Source organism: Arachis hypogaea, chromosome 19, assembly GCF_003086295.3.
Source record: "Arachis hypogaea cultivar Tifrunner chromosome 19, arahy.Tifrunner.gnm2.J5K5, whole genome shotgun sequence".
NCBI classification, from domain to species: Eukaryota; Viridiplantae; Streptophyta; class Magnoliopsida; order Fabales; family Fabaceae; genus Arachis; species Arachis hypogaea.
Window position 1 is genome coordinate 2,733,736 of NC_092054.1, and position 19,318 is coordinate 2,753,053.

The 19,318-nt window shown below is 26.9% G+C and overlaps 2 protein-coding genes across 2 annotated transcripts; both read right to left on the reverse strand.

The window, feature by feature from the left end:
• Window positions 1-996: 996 nt before the first annotated feature.
• Window positions 997-7,820, reverse strand: LOC112777419 (BIIDXI-like protein At5g11420). The gene is made up of 4 exons (XM_025821788.3): window positions 7,587-7,820; window positions 4,467-4,783; window positions 3,235-3,744; window positions 997-1,705 (listed from the first exon to the last, which is right to left on the reverse strand). Exons 2-4 carry the CDS (start codon window positions 4,537-4,539, stop codon window positions 1,164-1,166), a joined length of 1,125 nt encoding a protein of 374 aa, XP_025677573.1. The 5' UTR covers window positions 4,540-4,783; window positions 7,587-7,820; the 3' UTR covers window positions 997-1,163.
• Window positions 7,821-15,858: 8,038 nt separating this feature from the next.
• Window positions 15,859-17,189, reverse strand: LOC112775972 (uncharacterized). Its single transcript, XM_025819905.1, has 2 exons — window positions 16,442-17,189; window positions 15,859-16,349 (listed from the first exon to the last, which is right to left on the reverse strand). Exons 1-2 carry the CDS (start codon window positions 17,187-17,189, stop codon window positions 15,859-15,861), a joined length of 1,239 nt encoding a protein of 412 aa, XP_025675690.1.
• Window positions 17,190-19,318: the final 2,129 nt, after the last annotated feature.

The window sequence follows — 19,318 nt, forward strand, 5'->3', positions numbered from 1 at the left end:
TATGCAACTCGATGATGTTACAATGAACTACATGCACTTGACCATGGAATTCAAAGTGGGTGAAATTACTGTCAAGTTGCAGAGGGAGAGGTTGTTCTAGCTGGGGACAGTAGGAAACCGAGTCCTCAACAAAATGGAGTCAGCAGATGCGATTGCCTCATTTTTTCACCTGCGTGTGATTGAATTGATGCCTACAACAGAACCGAGTGCACAAGATGAAGAGGTACAACTGTTACTAGATGAGTATCAAGAAGTATTCAAAGAGTCAGAGCAATTACCTCCACAAAAGGAAATTGAGCATCAAATTCACTTGCTGCCCGAAACCAATCCAGTGAATATCCAAAGGAGGAGATTGAGAAGTTGGTAGAGGAGATGATGCAGGCAGGGGTGATTAGGGAAAGTCACCGTGCTTTTTTTAGTTCGGTGTTACTAGTGCGGTTTAATTGGTTTGGTAATATAGGGATCAAAAATGCTATTTGTAAATTAAAATTAGTAACTAACACCAGCTATTAATGTATTTGTGTATAAATACATGCGTGATTTAATTTATTTTTAATATGTATTTATATTCAAACATATATTTTATATTAGTAGCTAATTTTGGTGATTGATTTTAGTGAATAGATACTCCTATAAAGATTAATCTTTTGAAGTCATGGTAATGAATGGATAGATAGTAGTTTTTTTTTTTTATGTTTTTTAAAATTTTTTATACTTTGATTAATTAAAACTTTATAACATGAAAATGAATTCTCTAAAGACGCATATACAAGTTCTTTTCTTTTTTCTTTTCTTTTTTTTTTTACTAAAGATAGGAGACTCGAACCCGCAACTTATTAATTGAATATGGGGAGACTATGCCATGTGAGCTATTACTCATTATTATACAAGTCCTTTTCTTATTATATGACAGGAAAAAAATTGTACCTATATGAAATATTGGCAGAATTGTTTTAGTGGATAAAAAAAAACAAATAAAGAGAAGAGTGAAGAGAGTGTAAAAATAAGAACATTAGACAAAAGAATAATAAAGACTCATGATCAAACATACAAGATTAGATTGTTGAATGTTGATCATCTCTCTTATTACTAGAAATTTAATCTGTATTATACTATAATATGCTCACCTAATATATAGATCAACCACACTCAAGCAAATAACCTTAATTACCAATACGTCTAGGATAACGAACACTTAGCAATCTAACATCATCAATGACAGGACCACAAAGTGAACCAGAATGGTCATTTTTCATGGTATAAAAAGTGCTCAAGAACCTAATTGTTGTGCGTGTTGTCACAGCCTTGAACCTTAGCTTCCCCCTAACAAACCCTCCTTTACCCTTAGAATTGTAAGGAACTTTGACAGTGTCTTTGCCAGCAAATGCCTCAACCATCATTGAGCCTTCACAAGCATTGTTAGCGTCCCCGACGGCAAAAGTGAGATCGTAGACTCGGCCGACGAAGGTGACGACCGTTTGCGTTAGGGCGCTCTCTTTGCCGGCCACGAGCTCGATCGCCCTTTTGCCCTCGGGAACGGTAAAGTGCTTGGAATCAATGTATTTGACGGCTTTGAGAGACTCTACCGTCCAGCCTGGCAGGGGACTGTGGGTATCATCAATTTGGGGTGGGATTAGGACTCCGGATGGTGTGTTAGGGAACATGTATGGTCCTACTTCGAAGTTTCCATTTTTCAGCAAATTGTCTGCATTTATCGAAAAGGGTTAGATATCACATTTTATTTTGTCAATTTTTTTTAACAATTGAGTATTCCCGCATTTATCAATAATATAACATCGTTAAAACTAAATAAACACGAGTTATGTTAAAAAAAATCAATATTTTTTTACGCTTTTAAATACAGTAAAAATTTAAATGTAGTTAACTTAATATAAAGTTTAGTTATTAATAATAATTTAGTTAAATATATTAAATTATTTAATAATTCTCAACTATTAATTTTATATGAAGTTAATTGTGGATAAATTTTTACCGTTAAAAATTACATTATTTGTACTACGTCCAAATTCATGTTGGTTGGTTATTGATTGCCTGATTTTTGTTATTTTTCTAAATTATTTTTAATCTAAATGGAGAATAGATTCTTCTTACAACCCAATATATCTATAGTTCAATAGATTCATGTCTAACTTTACAAAATTAAATAATATAAAAATTTAATTTATTAACTACAAATCATATTGTATGGATTTGATTACAAACATTTTTTTAAATGTATGGACTTGATTAAAAATTTAAAAGCTTAAATAATATAGTTTTAATTTTTACGAATATATGTCTTCGTACCTAAATATGAACATATATTATGTTTTATAATTTAGTTAGATATATTAAATTATTTAAAATTTATTAATTATTATCTTAAAAAAAATTAATTATATTATATGTACACTAAAATCAGTCACTAATATAAAAAATAAATTAAATTATATATACATATATAAATATATTAGTGATTGATTTTAATGACTTTTTTGAGCTATGATGCACAGACACTGATACGGACACAGAATACGCCGACACGCAAATTTTAAAATTTTATAAGATACGGGGACACAGATACATATAAAATATAAAGTATTTTTTAAATAAATCGTAGTGATATTTTGATATTTTATTGATATTAAAATATAAATTATTTTTTAATTATTTTTAATGTCTTATTTTAATTATATCAAGTATTTAAAATATTTTTTGTTTTAATAAATAATAATATATACTATATCTAAATTTATTTCAAAAATATATATTAAGAATAAGACTGGACATGTATGTTGACACGTGAGGGTATTTAGATATGTCCGTCTAAAATTTTATTTTTATTTTTTATTAAGACACTGTTAGACACAGCAGACATGCATGTCGAACGAGTGTTGGTGAATGTTGCGTTCAAAATGAAATGTGTCCGACACACGGACACATGACAATCCGGCGAAGTATCCGTGCTTCATAGGATTTTAATAAATAAATAACATTTTTAAAAACCTTTTTATATAAATAGTCAGATTTTAATTATAATTCCATTAAAATTTCAAATTGATTTTGAATTGCTCTGCTTTTCTTCTCTCTCTTATTACTATAAACTTTGATTCTCATGTTCACTTAATAATAATAACATTATGCATTAGTTATTTAGTCATTATTGCATAGAAAGTTAGAATCTTTGATTAGATTATCATAATTTCTTACTAAATTAGATTAATTAGTAATTACCTCTAGTCCTTGTTGAGGTCAAAAGCTTCAAAGCAACAGAATCAATGAGAGGACCACAAGCAGGATCTTCCTCGACACCAGGGTTGTGTATGACAATATCTAACACAGGATAATCCGCTCTGAAACCACATGAAAGCGCTTCCCAACCGTTGCTACCATACATTGTTTGGATCGGAAACACGCCCCAATCTCTTCTCTCATTCGTAGGAGTCACAGAAAGGTTGAGCTTCTCGTCCTGTGCGCACGTGCGCGCAGCGCTAAACGTGATGGAGTAGAACATCCCCTTTGAAAGTTGAACTCTCTGTTTGATTGACGCTTCGTTTCCTAAGCGAACGGCGTAGGAACCTTGGGGGACGACAAGCACCATGTCGCCTTGTTTCTGGCCGGATTTGATGTACTCGACCAAGCCTGAGGTTGTCCAATGTGGAATGCCGTTTGGAGCAGTTACTACTGATCCTTTTAGTTGTGATGGTTTTGGTCCTTGTTCGAAGTCTCCATTTGGTAACAAACCTAATCAACTTTTGTTTAGTGTAAATTCGCGTGAAAATTGGTGTAAACTCAGGTGCAGTCGAATTCACATGAAAGTTGATAGTTAAGAGCTGTTAGATGATTTGACTGATTTGACTAATTTTTCATCTAACGACTCTCAACTATTAACTTCACGTGAAATCAACTGCACTTGAAGATTTTTAACGTGAAGTTAATAGTTAAAAATTATTGAATTTTAATTTAATTAAATATATTAAATCATTTAAAGATTTTTAACTATCAACTTTACATAAACATAAATGTTCGTGAATCTCTCTATTTTATGTAAAATATAATCTTTTTAAAATATTTAACTAAATTAATTAACATAATACATATTTATATTTTAGTTATTATCTTTAGGCGAACACTTAAGTAAATATTTAATTGAAAGTTAATGATAATTTGAAAAAAAATGTTTCAACATACATACATTTGTCTAATGAAGTAGTAAACTAAATACACACATAATAAGAGATGTAATAATTAATCTCAAAAAAAAATCTCATTAGAAAAATCTAATAGAGTAATAATAATTCACAAAGTCAAAACTATATACATGTATATTAGAAAATAAATTAAACAACATTTTTTCTTCTCGGAAAATTTAAATTTCTCATTAAGAAAACTTTTAGTTATGATTGATATATTCAAATAAAAATAACCTCTCCCATTATATATATGCATAATAATGTATAGCTTACCATCTGTGATAGCCAAAGAAGTGTGGCAAATTGCTAAGAATATCAACACTGAGAGCAATTTGAGCTTCTCCATGAATAAGTGTATGTGTTGAGACTTGAGAACACACAATGGCTTTTTATTTGAATGATTTCATGAAACCGACACTGAATTTGAAGTGAAATTACATGATTGCCACTGGAACTATCCTATAATGTAAATTAATTGATTTAGAATTTATAAATCAATTTTTCACAAGATTCCATCAATTTCCAGCAGCAGGATATGGAAGAGAGATAGCTTTGTCCTGAAGATATGTCAACCGTAGTACTAAGCAAATCTGACAATGTAAAATCAATAATGTAAGAAAATTTTTTTAAGTATATTAATATATTGGTATTTTAATAAATTTTAATAGTTAATTTTAATTATATATTTTTTATATATTTTTTTTATAATTAAAATTAACGATTAAAAATTATTAAATTATTGAAGTATTAATATACTAATACACTTAAAAAATTTTCTTAATGTATATTATTATTATATAATTGGTTTTCTATCTTATAATGCAATAATGAGATTGATACCAAATTTTGTCTTTCTGAATTATGAAAGCGGCTACTTCATTTTCAGAATTATCCACTATCATAATTTTTATATGTTTAATTTTGCAGACTCTCCTTCTTTTCACAAGGTATCTTTCATTATTCATTGATGCATTTTCTTATATATTCAGTTTCGTATTTAAACGACTTTTTTTTTTTAATAACAAATGAACATGTTATTATGATATATATTGTTACGGTGTAAAGTTGTCAACTTCAAAAATTATTATTTTTGAAAATATATATTAGTTTATAAATAACGTATTTTAAATTATATTTACGTAGTATTCTACGTATATTTTGTATGAATTAATTTTAGATTTTCTTTAAATTATCTCTTTCCAAATATTATAATTAAATAAATAAACACATATCTAAAATATATTATTTATCCTTAATTCTTATATTTTATAAATTATTATGGACTTAATAAATATGGAAATCTTTTATTGTCATAGAGATGCCAATCTAAAACAAAAAAACTATTACAAACTCTTATCATAATTTCATTCTCCGAATAAGTATATTTTTTTGTTATTGCAAGTGTCATGGTATTACTATTTTAAAAAGTTTAAGCTGATAATAAAATATAATAAGAATAGTTATATTTTGAATATGTTTTTTAAATAAATTTTTTTAAATTTTATTTAATTTTTTATATAATTTTTTTATTTACCTTATTTTAATTTTTTTGGATTTATTACTGATTAAATTCTACATTTTTTAATATAAAATTTTAATATATATCATAATATTATTTTTTTAAGAAAAAGTCTAGAAGACCAGTAACTTTGTTAAATTCTGACCAGTATATAACCAGCAAAGAAAAGTGAGCTATTGGATGAAATTTTACACCATTAAAACCATCATTGATGATTATTTGATGGTTACAAATCACAAAAATTACTGCTCTTAGCATTCTTTTTTTTTTTAATTTAAACCGATAAAAAAATAACATAGATATAGTTATATTTCTAAAGATGAGTATTTAACCTTTTTTTTTTCCTAAAATTTTTCACATTCGAGTATATTATAATAAATAAAAAATTACAAATTGTGTAACATACTATTCTATGAAATGGACACGTGTGTTTATTTCTTAATTGTTGTAATTGGAGGGCACATGCTTTTCCGGTTTCTAATATTATTTTCCAATAAAATACATTGTCGGTTCCAGAGAAGGTAAAAGAGATTCATAAATGATAATCAGATCTTAATCCTATGAAGTAGGCAAAGACCATGTGAGATATGACACTTAAGACCTTTTGATATCAATGTGTCCTCATCAACCTGTACCCCGTATAATAATATTAGTAATATTATATATCTAAGTATTTTTATGAATTAAATTTAATTAAATTAAAAAATAAAATTTTGAATAATATTAATTATAATTAATTTTTATTATATTAAATTAATTTAATTAGATTTAGTTAATAAAAAAATTTGGATGTGTAATATTATTTTTAATAATATAATATGAATCATGATTTATTAATTAAATATTTGGAATGGATAAGTTGGGTGATAATTAAGCAACTTAGCAACTAGTAAATTTGACGGCAGGCTTTATTAGGGGCAGGCTTATTGAGAATAATTGCATTTTGTAGAAATATTAGGCAACAATTAATGAACATGTTTGCATGTGTTTTTGTAATTTTTTTTTCAAGTCAGGACTGTTTTTGTGAATTAATTTAGTTCGTGTTGTGGTCACTTTTATGTATAGGGGTAAGAATTGAATCGGTGATTAAATCGATTAAGTTATTTGTTCAGTAGTTTATTGATTCAATCGATAATTTATTGGTTGAACCGATAAAATTAATTCTACGTAAATAAAAAATATAAAATACTAAAAATAGTCATAAATTTAAAAAATTTAAAATACATATTTTTAGTTCTTCACCAACATTTTAAAAACAATTAAATTTCAAAGTCTAAAAATAACTAATACAAAGATATATATGAAATTAGTTAGTACTACTATTATTATTTTTTTGGGTTTCAATTGATGCATCAAGAGTTGATCTTTGTTCTTGCGATGGTATTTTTCTGATGGTGTATTCACGGAAGCCATTCTAAAACAATATGGAATAGCAAAAGTATAAAACAGCAACAACCCTAAATTTTCTATTTCCTATTCCCTATTTAGCAATACAGCAACCTTAAATTCATAGTTTCATACAAAACAATTACTTCAACATCACCTATTCTAACAAGCAGCTATTTCAACAACAGAAATTTCACCTATTCATCCCAGAAATTTTAAATTTTTATAACAGAACAGAACAACATAACAACATTATTCATAACAACTTCATAATTTCAAGTTTTCAACAAGCATATTCAACAATCAGCTATTTCAACAACAGAAATTTCACATATTCATCCCAAAAATTTCAAGTTGTTATAACAGAACAGAACAACTAAACAACATAACAACATTATTCATAACAGCTTCATAATTTCAATTTTCAAGTTTTCAACAAGCATTAGAAGAACAGAGCAGAACAGAAGAGAACAACATATTCAACTAACCTGTTTGATAGAGCAGAGGACGAAGACGACGACGACGACGACAAATATGAGAGACAGGGACGAAAGTGAGACGAAGCGGAGCCGCGGTTCTAAGGTGAGACGAAGAAGACGACGGCGAACGACGGGCGGCAGTGGCGCGGTGAGTGACAGAGTAAGGTGAGGTTGCGAGGTGAGGAGGTGAGGGCCTGAGAGGGAGGGCTAGCCGTTGTGGTTACTGGTTAGAGGATTAGGGTTGGGGAAACAGGGATTGGGGGGGGGGGTTATTCGAGTCTCTCTTTTTTTTCTAAACCAAAACGACGTCGTTTTGACAAGTAAATTAAAAAAAAAAACTTTTGAACCGAGCAATTGAACAAAAATCGTCGATTCTTCGATTTTTATCAGAATTGATCAGTTCAAACCGATTCTCAACGATTTTGTTTTTTGTTCGGTCATATTAATCAATTGGATCGATCAAAAATCTAATTTACCAATTTTTCGATCAAACCGACAGGTTCGATTCAATTTTTACAACTATACTTCTATGCGGTTCATATTGAAGCTATTGAAAAAAAAACATATTTTATATACCATTTATATTGATTTGGTTCATATTACAGTATTGAACCACCGAAAGAGTTTTTTGCTTCATTCTTTATCTCTTATCATTTTTTAAAAAATTTAAATTGATAGAAAAAAACACGTGTTAATAATTAATTATATTCTCTATGATCTCATCACATTACAACCACTTTCGTTACAACTAATTTGTACACCATAACTGTTTCTAACTGATCTTTATTAACAGACTCTAACTTTCTCTTCCACCTCAGCATATCACTATTGTACAATCTTTTGGTTTTCTTTTATAAAGCTATTTGTTCTATTTTATTCTCGAAAATATTTAGTAACAAAAAAAAATTAGTCAAAAATAGTCGTAACTTATCTTATTTAACATTTATTAATTGTTGTGATAATTAATTAATATTAAATAAGATAAATTTTGGCTGTTTTTTTTGTTTACCTAGCATTACCCTTTATTCTTGTTATTTGGTTTTTTTAATATTTTTATTAGCTACTAACTGTTAATTAATCTCTTCTATTATTGCATACCGTATGAGTACAAATGAGGTACTTATAAAAGTAAGTACAAAATATATGATAATCATAAAATATTTACTTAATAATATTATTAGAATGTGAGTTTAAAATCGATGAATTTTACCAAAATGGACATATAAAATGTATTACACCAATATATATCATACCTTTTTATAATAAGTTACGAAAAACAACCTTATCTAATTTAAAATAAATTAGTTATACATATCTTGGTACATCACTAGTCACTTGTTTTATTGAATTACACCAACTAACAAATTATTTAAAAATTAATTTCTGATACTAAGAATATATATATATATATATAATGGCGGAGCCAAAAATTTTATTAGAGGGAACAAATTAAATACAAAATAAATTAAAATATAACATAATAAAAAATTAATAAAATATAATTTATAGTATATAAGTCAAAATTAATAATTATATTATATAATAATTAACATTCAATTACTTACTTTAAGATTTTGGTATTTTTAAATTTGTTCTGCGATATAACTAAAATTATCAATTTACCATTTGAAATAAATTTTGAAGCATTCTCTTTTTCAATATATACAATTATATAATCTGTTAAAAGTTCGTCTTTCATCTTGTTTTAAAGTATTGTTTTTATAATTTTTATTGTTTAAAAAATCTATTCAGCTATTACTGTTGTTAAAGAAAGAGTTAAAATAAAAAAAAAATTTATAATTGTTACTTTTTACATTAATCCAAATTTATATTTTTCAATAACTTTTCAATTATTTATATATTTATATGCTTTTATTATTTTGTAAACTTATTTGTTAATTATTACTGATATATTATAATACACATTATAATTTATACATATTAAATTACTAACATATAAATTTTTTTAGTGTGTAATATATAAAAATATATTTAATCTATAATAATAAATTAATAATAAATTAATAATAATATTTTTAAAAAAAAAATTGGAGGAACCATGAGCAGCTTAAGCCTTGTAAATCCGCTACTGTATATAAGAATAGTAATACTAATATCATCATAAAAATATATAAGAATAATAGTAAGTTGTAAACTTGTAATGTTCTATTTTGTAAAAAAAAAAAAAAAAAAAAAGTAGAATATGACATCTTACAATAATAAGTTTTGATGAAAATCGAATTTCACTGTATTATATATATATATATAAGTAGAAGTAGATAAATAGATGAACAAGTAAACAAATAAAATAGAATATTAATAGATAGATTTATCTATAACCGTCAAAATTTCTCTTTTCTTATTCATTGTGGTACAAAAAATTGTAGAATATATATTGATGGAAGAGAGAAAAAGAGTTTGATTGGAAAGTAGCAGAAATTATATATATATATATATATATATATATATATATATATATATATTTACTTTTAAATTATAAAAAGTCAGAATATGCGTGTTTGACATCATTTAAAAAAAAATCTTTTAATTTTTTAAAAAATTAATTCACAATTCTTTGAAAAAATAGAAATATATGACTTTCCTCTTCCGTAAAAATTGTTTTTTGTTTCTATTAGAAATACTAGCCTTCCACCACTATTTTTACGTAAGGTTCCATCTGTTAGAAATATTTGTCTTTCACTACCATTTTCAGACCATATTTCATCCGAACCATTTGAAAGTATTTTTTTTATCATTTTACTACTCTATTTTTATTATTAAATTTGTATTTAATATTGTGTGTGGTATAAAATTTTAATTTTAATTTTATTTTTTCACATGTGATTTTATTTTTATATAACTTGCTATTATTTTTATAATTATTTATAGCAAGTTCTTGATTCCAATAAAAGAGGATGGAGTTCTAACAAGAGTAAAAAATAAATAAAAAACAACAACAAAATATACATTGACACACATTTCACATTTATTTTTTATTTTAACCTACTATATCATACACAATAAAACGCAAATACTAATTTCGTTGACATTGCCAATAAAACTATTGTGAACAAGTAATTCTGTCCTAATTTTTCACTGGCTTACCAAAAAATAAGGGTTCCAGTACCAAAAAAAAAGAGAAAATGTAGGTATTGACAATCTTCGAAGAGTGTTACCATAATGAAGTAACGGGGAAGTGGGGAACACATGCACGTCCTCCTCTGGAAGATGATATTTCCGCTACTGTATACAAGAAGTGGAAGACGTTGAGAAAATGATGTAACATACTATGACAAATGAAAGAAAATCAAAATAAAGCTAAACAATAATCAATTTAAAGAACTATAGTATTATTGTAATCAATTTATATTTTGTATGTAATAAATCTAATTAATGTGCAAATAGCATTGTTTTAATTTATTTTAATTTATTTTTATTTTTTTTGTAAAAATTAGTTAAATCAAATAGATGATATTTAACCTTTGCAATTAAAGGGAGGATCGGAGGAGGAATTCATCTTTTGCATATATACTATTATATTTGAATAAGAATAAATTTCTATTTGTACCTATAAAAGTTGAAAATGTTGATATATCTATCCATAAAAAAAGAAATTATCATTTATATTCATAAAATATGATTTTTACAAGCAAAATTATTCAAATCCTAAAAAATTAAATAAAATCCTTAAATTACCTTTTTTAAAGATAACTTACTTAAACTAATAATATAATTAAACTTACTTAAACTATTGTATTTTTTAAGATAATTTTAATCCTTTTTAATATTCCAAAGTATTTAAAGAGATTGAAAAAAAAAATATAGAAGTTTTGAAACGAAAGAATAAATTTTTTAAGGAAAAGTCAGCAACTTTTGTGTTTTTTGGCCACCACTTAATCATCAAAATAAAAGTGAGTCATCTCCCACCATTAGATGCCATCTCACACCATTAAAAATACTATTATTGGCCAATTGATGGTTACAAAACACCAAAATTGCTGACCTCCTAACATTCCTCATTTTTTTAACATCTTTACACAATAATTTGACTGTTTCTAAAAACATACATAATTATCAATTCAACTAGGTATCCTTTAAAAGTTGTACAATATTCAGCCTTTTATTACAATAATTTAAAAAAAATTAAAACAAACATATCTATAAATTATAAATAGATTTAATGTCTTTTTAAAATTAAATACACATTCAAAATACAAACTAAATAAAACTGAAATTTAAAATTTCAATTTCAATTTTAAATTTCTATTTTAGATTTAATATATTTAATTATTAATATATTACAATTTAAATATACATCCAAAAATCAAATTAGTTAGAATTTAAAATTTTGAATTTAAAATTCTAAAATAAATCTTAAACATCTTAAATCACTAGTAAAATATTCGCTCCGTAAAGATCCAGAGCTGCAGCGCCTCCCCCTCCTCATCTGTGACCGCTTTTGTCTTCTCTCGCGTTGGGCACTCCTGCGACGATCACCTCCTTCGGCGACGCGCTCCTCCCCACGATGCACACTTCCCCTGCACACACCCCGCGCCTCCTCCATCGATGGGGCTCCTCCCGTCCCTGGTCTCCTCCCTGCGCCACGCACAACCGCCTTCTTCTCTAGCGCCTTCCTTGTCTCCTCCACTACGTCGCACTCCTTCTGTCTCTGGTAGTTCTGCTTGCAAAATTTTAAAAGAATTTGGTTGAGTTCATTCATGAAGATATGTTATCCTTTTTTTCGCTTAATAAAAAGTTCTATTTTTTAAAATTTATGTATAATATTGGAAGTGTATGTGTTTTTTTTTCTTTTTTTTAAATGTATTTGTGATTATATTTTTTTTTTCACTCATATGTTTGATTTGGGAGTTGTAATGTTAACCTAATTTGGATGTGTCAACACTTAATTTTGAATGTGTTTATGTTGTTCATTATGTTCTTATATACATATATAAGTTTTTTTACATGAATTTTGGATGTGTTGATAAAATATTTAAAATGCATTCTTATAATTTTGGATGTGTATTTGAGTTTAATTTTTTCTGTGTTCAATATATAATTTAGAACTACAATGACAATAATTTAGATGTGTTAATACATAATTTTAAATGTGTTTATGTTGATTATTTAATTTTAGATGTGTTTTTTACATGAGTTTTGAATGTTTTTGAATAAAAAAAATAATTGAAGTGAGTTTAATTTATTTTGAAAACTTCACTGATTTTTTAAAAATTAGTACACGAAAAGTTGTTACGAGTTTTATGGTTTGGTTTGCAAAAAATTAATGTATTGTAAGTAGTTACAAATTTTACAGTGATAAGTATTCAAAATAAAAGTAGTTCCTTAAAAATAGGAAATATGATTAATTAAAAGTTAAAATAATAAAATATTAAATTTAAAGGCTGAATAAAAGCTGAATTTTGTTGTACAAATAGCATTTTCCCATAATTATTTACATATTATCTTTAACTACTATTACACATAGTTGTCAGAACCGGACCGAACCAGCCGGTTCGACCAAAAAACTGGTAAATCAAACCCAATACCGGTCCGGTCTAAGCTTCTAACCGTTTAAGATAGAGAATCGCTACGAACCGGTCAAACCCAGTAAAAACCAGACCGGTCCGAACCGCTCGGTTTGAAGGTGAATCTACAATGGACTATCGATCTGCAACTCCACCGTGCTCTAAACCCTCCAGCGCTGCCAAGTGTCAAGGCGTCATTCGAACCCCTTCCTCCAGCATAAAGCATGCGTGCTTCTACCACCAAGCTAAAGTGATTCTCATCAATTAATATACAAATTATAATACATATAGCATTCTTTCTTTTCACTTATATTCAATTTATTTTAATTTCAAAGTCACTCATTTTTAAATCAATTACATTTTATTTAACTATAAATTTTATTAAATATATACAAATTAAAAAGATAAACAAAAATTTAATTAATCACAATTTATTTTTTTTCATGATTATATGATAATTGATATCTATTAATATTATTTTTTTAATATATTATTTTGTTTTTTGTCTTCATATGAAGTTGATAGTTGAAAATCGCTAGATGATATTTAGTTAAACTAGTCAACGGTTCTTAAATATCAACTTCACAAAAAAACAATTGTATGTGACTTTTCACCTATAATAATATAATAATAAAATAAATATAAACTAATTAATAAAGTATTAAAATTTAAAAATAATAATTATTTTTTTAAAAATACTAATAATAAAAAAAATTAAATTTTATATAATTATTTAATTATACCGAGTTAACCGGTTCGACCAGTGATCCACCGGTTGAACCAGTAACCCAGTGACCCAATAACTTCACCGGTTCGATCACCGATTCGGTTCTGACAACTATGCTATTACACATTGTTAATTGTTTTTTACTAAATTAAATTATAATTATTATCTTTCATATACTTTAAACTTTTTTAAACATGATACGGTCAATAAAAGTTAGATATTAAGCACTACATTTATTTATATGCTCATCCGAAATACTATTCAAATATTTCTTAAAAGCAAACTGTAGCTCCCATCTAGTTGTCAATGGGCTAATATGTTGTGCAACTAAATAATATCCTACATAACATGAAAAGAAAAATTATGTATTCAATACAATGAAACTAACATCCATACAACGGATTTAAGTAAGATTCTAAATATAAATTAATATAATATCTTTTATTGATTACACAATTTTATATGGATTACGTTGAACTCTGAATCTTTCATATATGTAGTATGAATTCTTAAACTACTAATAGAATTCTGTATTTTAAAAAAAAAAAAATTAAATAACATTAATATAGTTACACAACATAAATAATACACATAAAAGATTTCAAAATATCAAACCATACAAACAACAAATATATTAAGATTTTTATATAAAAAAGCAAAATATGAAAGCTTTGTTTTAATTAGTATACCCAATTATTTAATCTAAAAATAGACTGAGAAACATTCAACTTGTTAAAATTCACATAAAATAATTAGAAGTAAAACAAACTCACTTGCATTAATGAAAGTCTTTTAAATAACAGCAGATTCACCAATAATCATGCCAGTCCCATGATCTAACAAAATTCTCCCTCCAATTTTTGCAGCAAAAAAATGTGTAAATGTAAGTTCAAGAACCAAAGAGCTTACACTATCCTAAATGGAAGGCAAACATCTTTCAAGATAAAAACTCAAGAATTTTCTTGCTAAAAGCAAAAAGTGAGGATATCAATTTTTCATATGGTTCCAAGAGTTAAAGAATAATAGCCATCTGCCTAAAAGCCTCTCCACTTATGGACCAAACAGATCTCTTCACTTTAAGGAATTCAAGATAAAGTTAACCCCATTCTTTCAACATTCTTGTTCAACATACTCATTTTTCTCGTAAGATAGTAACTTGGAAACAAAACAACAAAATTGATGGAATATAAAATTATAGGAATATAATTACACACACAAATAGAACACCGAAACATCCCTCATGTCATATCTCATAAATTATGTCTCTTTTTTCATTGCACCAATACTAGATGCACTTTTTGTGTTTACACTGTACAAAATCAAATAACAGATAATTTTTTTTTACAGGATGAGCTACAATTTTCTTTTGCACTATGATAGTTATGTTTCGATTCAAAATAGCTTATAAGTAAAATTGAGTATTAAAAGGGATGAAAAATGTATCATACATATGTTTTTATTTTTTTTCATTTTATTTTTCATCTATTTTCCTTATTTGAGGCACTTAATATTTGGACAAACTAACTTGATAATGTCAAGGGATTTGAACGAATGTTTAATGGTTTATAATGAAATTATTGGGAATTTCTCATTGTAATTTGCATGGAAAAATTAAAATAAGACGTGAAGCATTGGCCAAACTCAAGAGTGATGCTTTTTCATTTTACAACATAATGACAATATGATTATATCATACTACTCTATAGCAATCTAATATATGATGTAATGAATACATAATTTAGAAATTCATTTGTTACAACATCAAGGCTTCAAAGTTAGAGACTTAGGGCTTGTTTGGGCGCCATTATGAAAAAAGATCTTTTTTTAAATGATCTTTTTTTAAAAGATCTTTTACAAAAGTAAAAGTGATTTTATGTTTGGATACTTTAGTTAAAAGTACTTATTTAAAAGATGTTATTGTTTGGATACAAAAATACAAAAGTACTTTTATAATAATAAAATTACTTAAAAGGACATTCAATCATAAAAGAGTTTATTAATAATAATAAAAGAAAACTAATTATTTATACTAATTTATTTGATCCGATAATTGATCTCTTATATTGTCTCTTATTTCTTCCATTGCCTGAACATCTTCTTGTCTTGGTTCTTCCCATTCATTAATTTCAGAATTTGTTGATCCATTTCTTACAGTAGTACCGTCATCTTCATTGGCTTGTAACGAAACAATATCTTCAAACTTTTGCAAAATACTTATGTCATCAGAATCCATCATTCTTATAAAATTATGAAGAGTGAAACATGCAACAATGATATCACGCTGGGTTTCAAATTTGGCTCTTAATGGCATGTTTTGTAGTATCTTCCATCTTGCTTTGCATACTCCAAAAGTCCTTTCAATTACTGTCCTTAAACTTGAATGACAATAGTTGAACTTTTCATTGTTTGATCTAAAATTTGGTGCTAGTCTAAATTGTGGAATATGATACCTTGTATGACGATAAGGTCCTAAGAATCCCTTAAAAGTTGGATAACCAGCATCAACTAAGTAATATTTACCTGAAATACATTAAAAAATATACAAAAATCAAGCCACATATTATCATGATAAAAAATGTAACCTCGAAATAAACTTAAATGGCATAACTAACCTTCTGGTGGATGTGGAAAATTTAGCTTTTTTGTTCGAAGAGCCTCCATAAAAATTCTTGTATCATGTGCAGAACCTTCCCAACCAGCCCATATAAATGTAAAACACATATTAAAATCACACACGGCCATTACATTTGTTGTAGTATTTCCTTTTCTACCAATAAATCGCACTTGCTCATCTTGGTGAACATGAATGGCTATATGCGTACCATCTATAGCTCCAATACAATCTTTGAAATATGGCCAATATCTATCATTATCCATAATATATTTAGGTGTGTCTCCAAAACTAGGATCAATAGGTCTAATAATATTTTTTGCCAATTTCTTCACACATGATAGAACATGATGAAATTGACGAAATATAGTTTCACCTGAATGCTGAAATCGCTCCTCTAACATTCTATAAGAAGCTCCTTGCCCAAGCATGTATAAAAATGTTGCTACCATCTCTTCTCCACTAACACCTCGTGTAGATTTCAAGCCATAATTGAGAACCAAATCATTGCATAAACGGTTAAACACTGATTTTCTCATTCTAAATTGTTCAAAAAATCGCATTTCATTCCCTTCCTTTAATTCTAATAACCATTGATATCCTGATAGTTTTGAAGTCCTTTTCTCTTGTTTGAGGACATATCGCAAGTAATAATTGGCAACTCCACAAATAGCTAATATAGCAGCTGATTCGTAATCTTTTTCATATTCTTCATATTCAGTATCATTATCTGTTTCATAATCACTCATCCTGTATAATTTAAATTAACATAAAAAATAAGATAACAAAGCAAAAAAATACTATTCACAATGTCATTATTAAATAAAATTCCAAAATATAAAATCAAAACACAAATTATAACATTGTCACTAGATTAAAGTTCAACAATAACGATAATAAGAATTCATGCAGAAAAAAATAAAACTAAAAATAAAATTTAGAGACGGTTCATATCATCCAATTTAAAAGATTCTAGCCATCCAAGTTGTTGATTGGGATCATCACTCAATGCAATGAAAGTTTCTCTATATTGTGGCTTAGCCATTAATCTAATTCCCAAATAGAACTGTGGACTATATGGTTCTAGGCCAGGTAATTTGCGTAGCAACTTGATGCAATTTTCGATGGAGTAAGGATCATCTCCCTTAGTTGCAGCTTTTGACTCCACACCAACCAAAATACGATCAAGTGAGTCCTGTAATCTAGATGCTATTCCAGCTCGTTTCTCAACTTTTTTGTTAGAAGTTTTCCTTCTTTTCTCTCTAGTAGGGCTTTGAACAACTGTATAATTTGCAATGTCTTCTTCAATAAATTCATTTGTATAATTCATGTCACCTCCACTCTCGAAACCCTCATTGTTCTGATTAAATTCTTCAGGATTTGGATCTTCCGATGGCGCCCAAGCACTATAACCAGTAGCTACGATGTCCTTAAAACATTGTTCAAGCCTATCTAAAGATTTAGGACCTTCATTCTTAAACTTAGCGAATTCTGGATTAATCTGTTTAAAATATGTAAAAGAATAAATATAAAAGATATTTAATAAATTTTAAAGATAAAATTAACTTATTGTATTATTTTATAATGCAAAATTAACATACATTAATCTTATCAGTCCACCAAGATTCAGAAGCTAACACTGTTTTTTTCTCATGATCCCAACCAAGACCAGTCTCTTGTCCAACTAATTTAGCCCATAATTGAAAATAAGATTTAAGAGCATCCCATCTATTTCTTAGTTGTCTATGCACATATAGGAGCCCTGTTCTCTCTCTAAATTTTTTTTGTAGATTTTTCCAACCAATTTTGCTGAAATGTTTATTAGGTCTATTACCATCTCGTATCTCTTCCACACAGATAGTCAAAAATATTTCAGTATTCCAATCATCCCATTTTGCTTTTACAGTTTCTACTTCTCCTTCATTTGTTGCATCTTCGTTTTCAATATTCACTTGACTAGAACCTCTTCTTGGATTTAGTTTTGGAGCCATACTATATAAATTATAAATTATATCAAATTTTATAATCTATAACGTTAATAAAATAAATTGTAATATAAATAATAATTGTGAATATAATAACACACTAAATAAAATAAAATACTATGATAAAAAACCAAATAAAAATCACAAATAAATTAATAATAATGACAAAATGATAGAAAAAATAAAAAAACAAATAATAATAACGTAAAAAATAACGTAAATAAACAAATAATAATAATAATAACAATATGAAAAAAATGGTAAAAGAAATAAAAGAAAGAAAGCAAATAACAATAAGGTACAATAATACGAAGCTTGTAATAATAACAATATGAAGAACAAAGGGTAAAAGAAAAGAACCTGATGATTTATTGCTGATGATTTATTGTTGAATGTGTAGAAAAACAATAATATTTTAATTTTCTAGTGCTTGAGATATATATATTTCACAAAAGCTAAACGAATATGTTATGTTTTTATTTGTGAATCATTTCAGATTTTTTATTTTTTTATATTTTGATACTAGTATATTTTTTTTATATTTATATATGATTATATTTTATATCAAATCATTAAAAATTTTGTCTCAAAATATTATATGATTCTTGCAATAGTGAATCCGGCAAAATATTACACAATAATACTCCCAAAATATTAGATACAGAATCCTAAAAAATCTCAAACACAAGCCAAGATTAACACTGTATAAAATATAATTCCATCTATGAAAATAAAAACAAAAATAAAAGATATCACGTATGATTATAGCAAAAAAAAATAAATAAATAAAAGTTGCGTTGATTTTGTATGAATTAGTTAATTGACTTTTCATATATTTGAGTTTGTACGTGTTGCACAATATATGGTTTGGCAGGGGACTTTTGCAGCTAAAA

Coding starts and splice junctions, on each gene's coding strand:
- LOC112775972 (XM_025819905.1), bottom strand. CDS start 17,189: ATGAGTGATTATGAAACAGATAATGATACTGAATATGAAGAATATGAA. Junction 16,350..16,441: donor TTTTCCACATCCACCAGAAG/GTTAGTTATGCC, acceptor AATGTATTTCAG/GTAAATATTACTTAGTTGAT.
- LOC112777419 (XM_025821788.3), bottom strand. CDS start 4,539: ATGGAGAAGCTCAAATTGCTCTCAGTGTTGATATTCTTAGCAATTTGC. Junction 3,745..4,466: donor TTCTTTGGCTATCACAGATG/GTAAGCTATACA, acceptor AAAGTTGATTAG/GTTTGTTACCAAATGGAGAC. Junction 1,706..3,234: donor GACCTCAACAAGGACTAGAG/GTAATTACTAAT, acceptor CGATAAATGCAG/ACAATTTGCTGAAAAATGGA.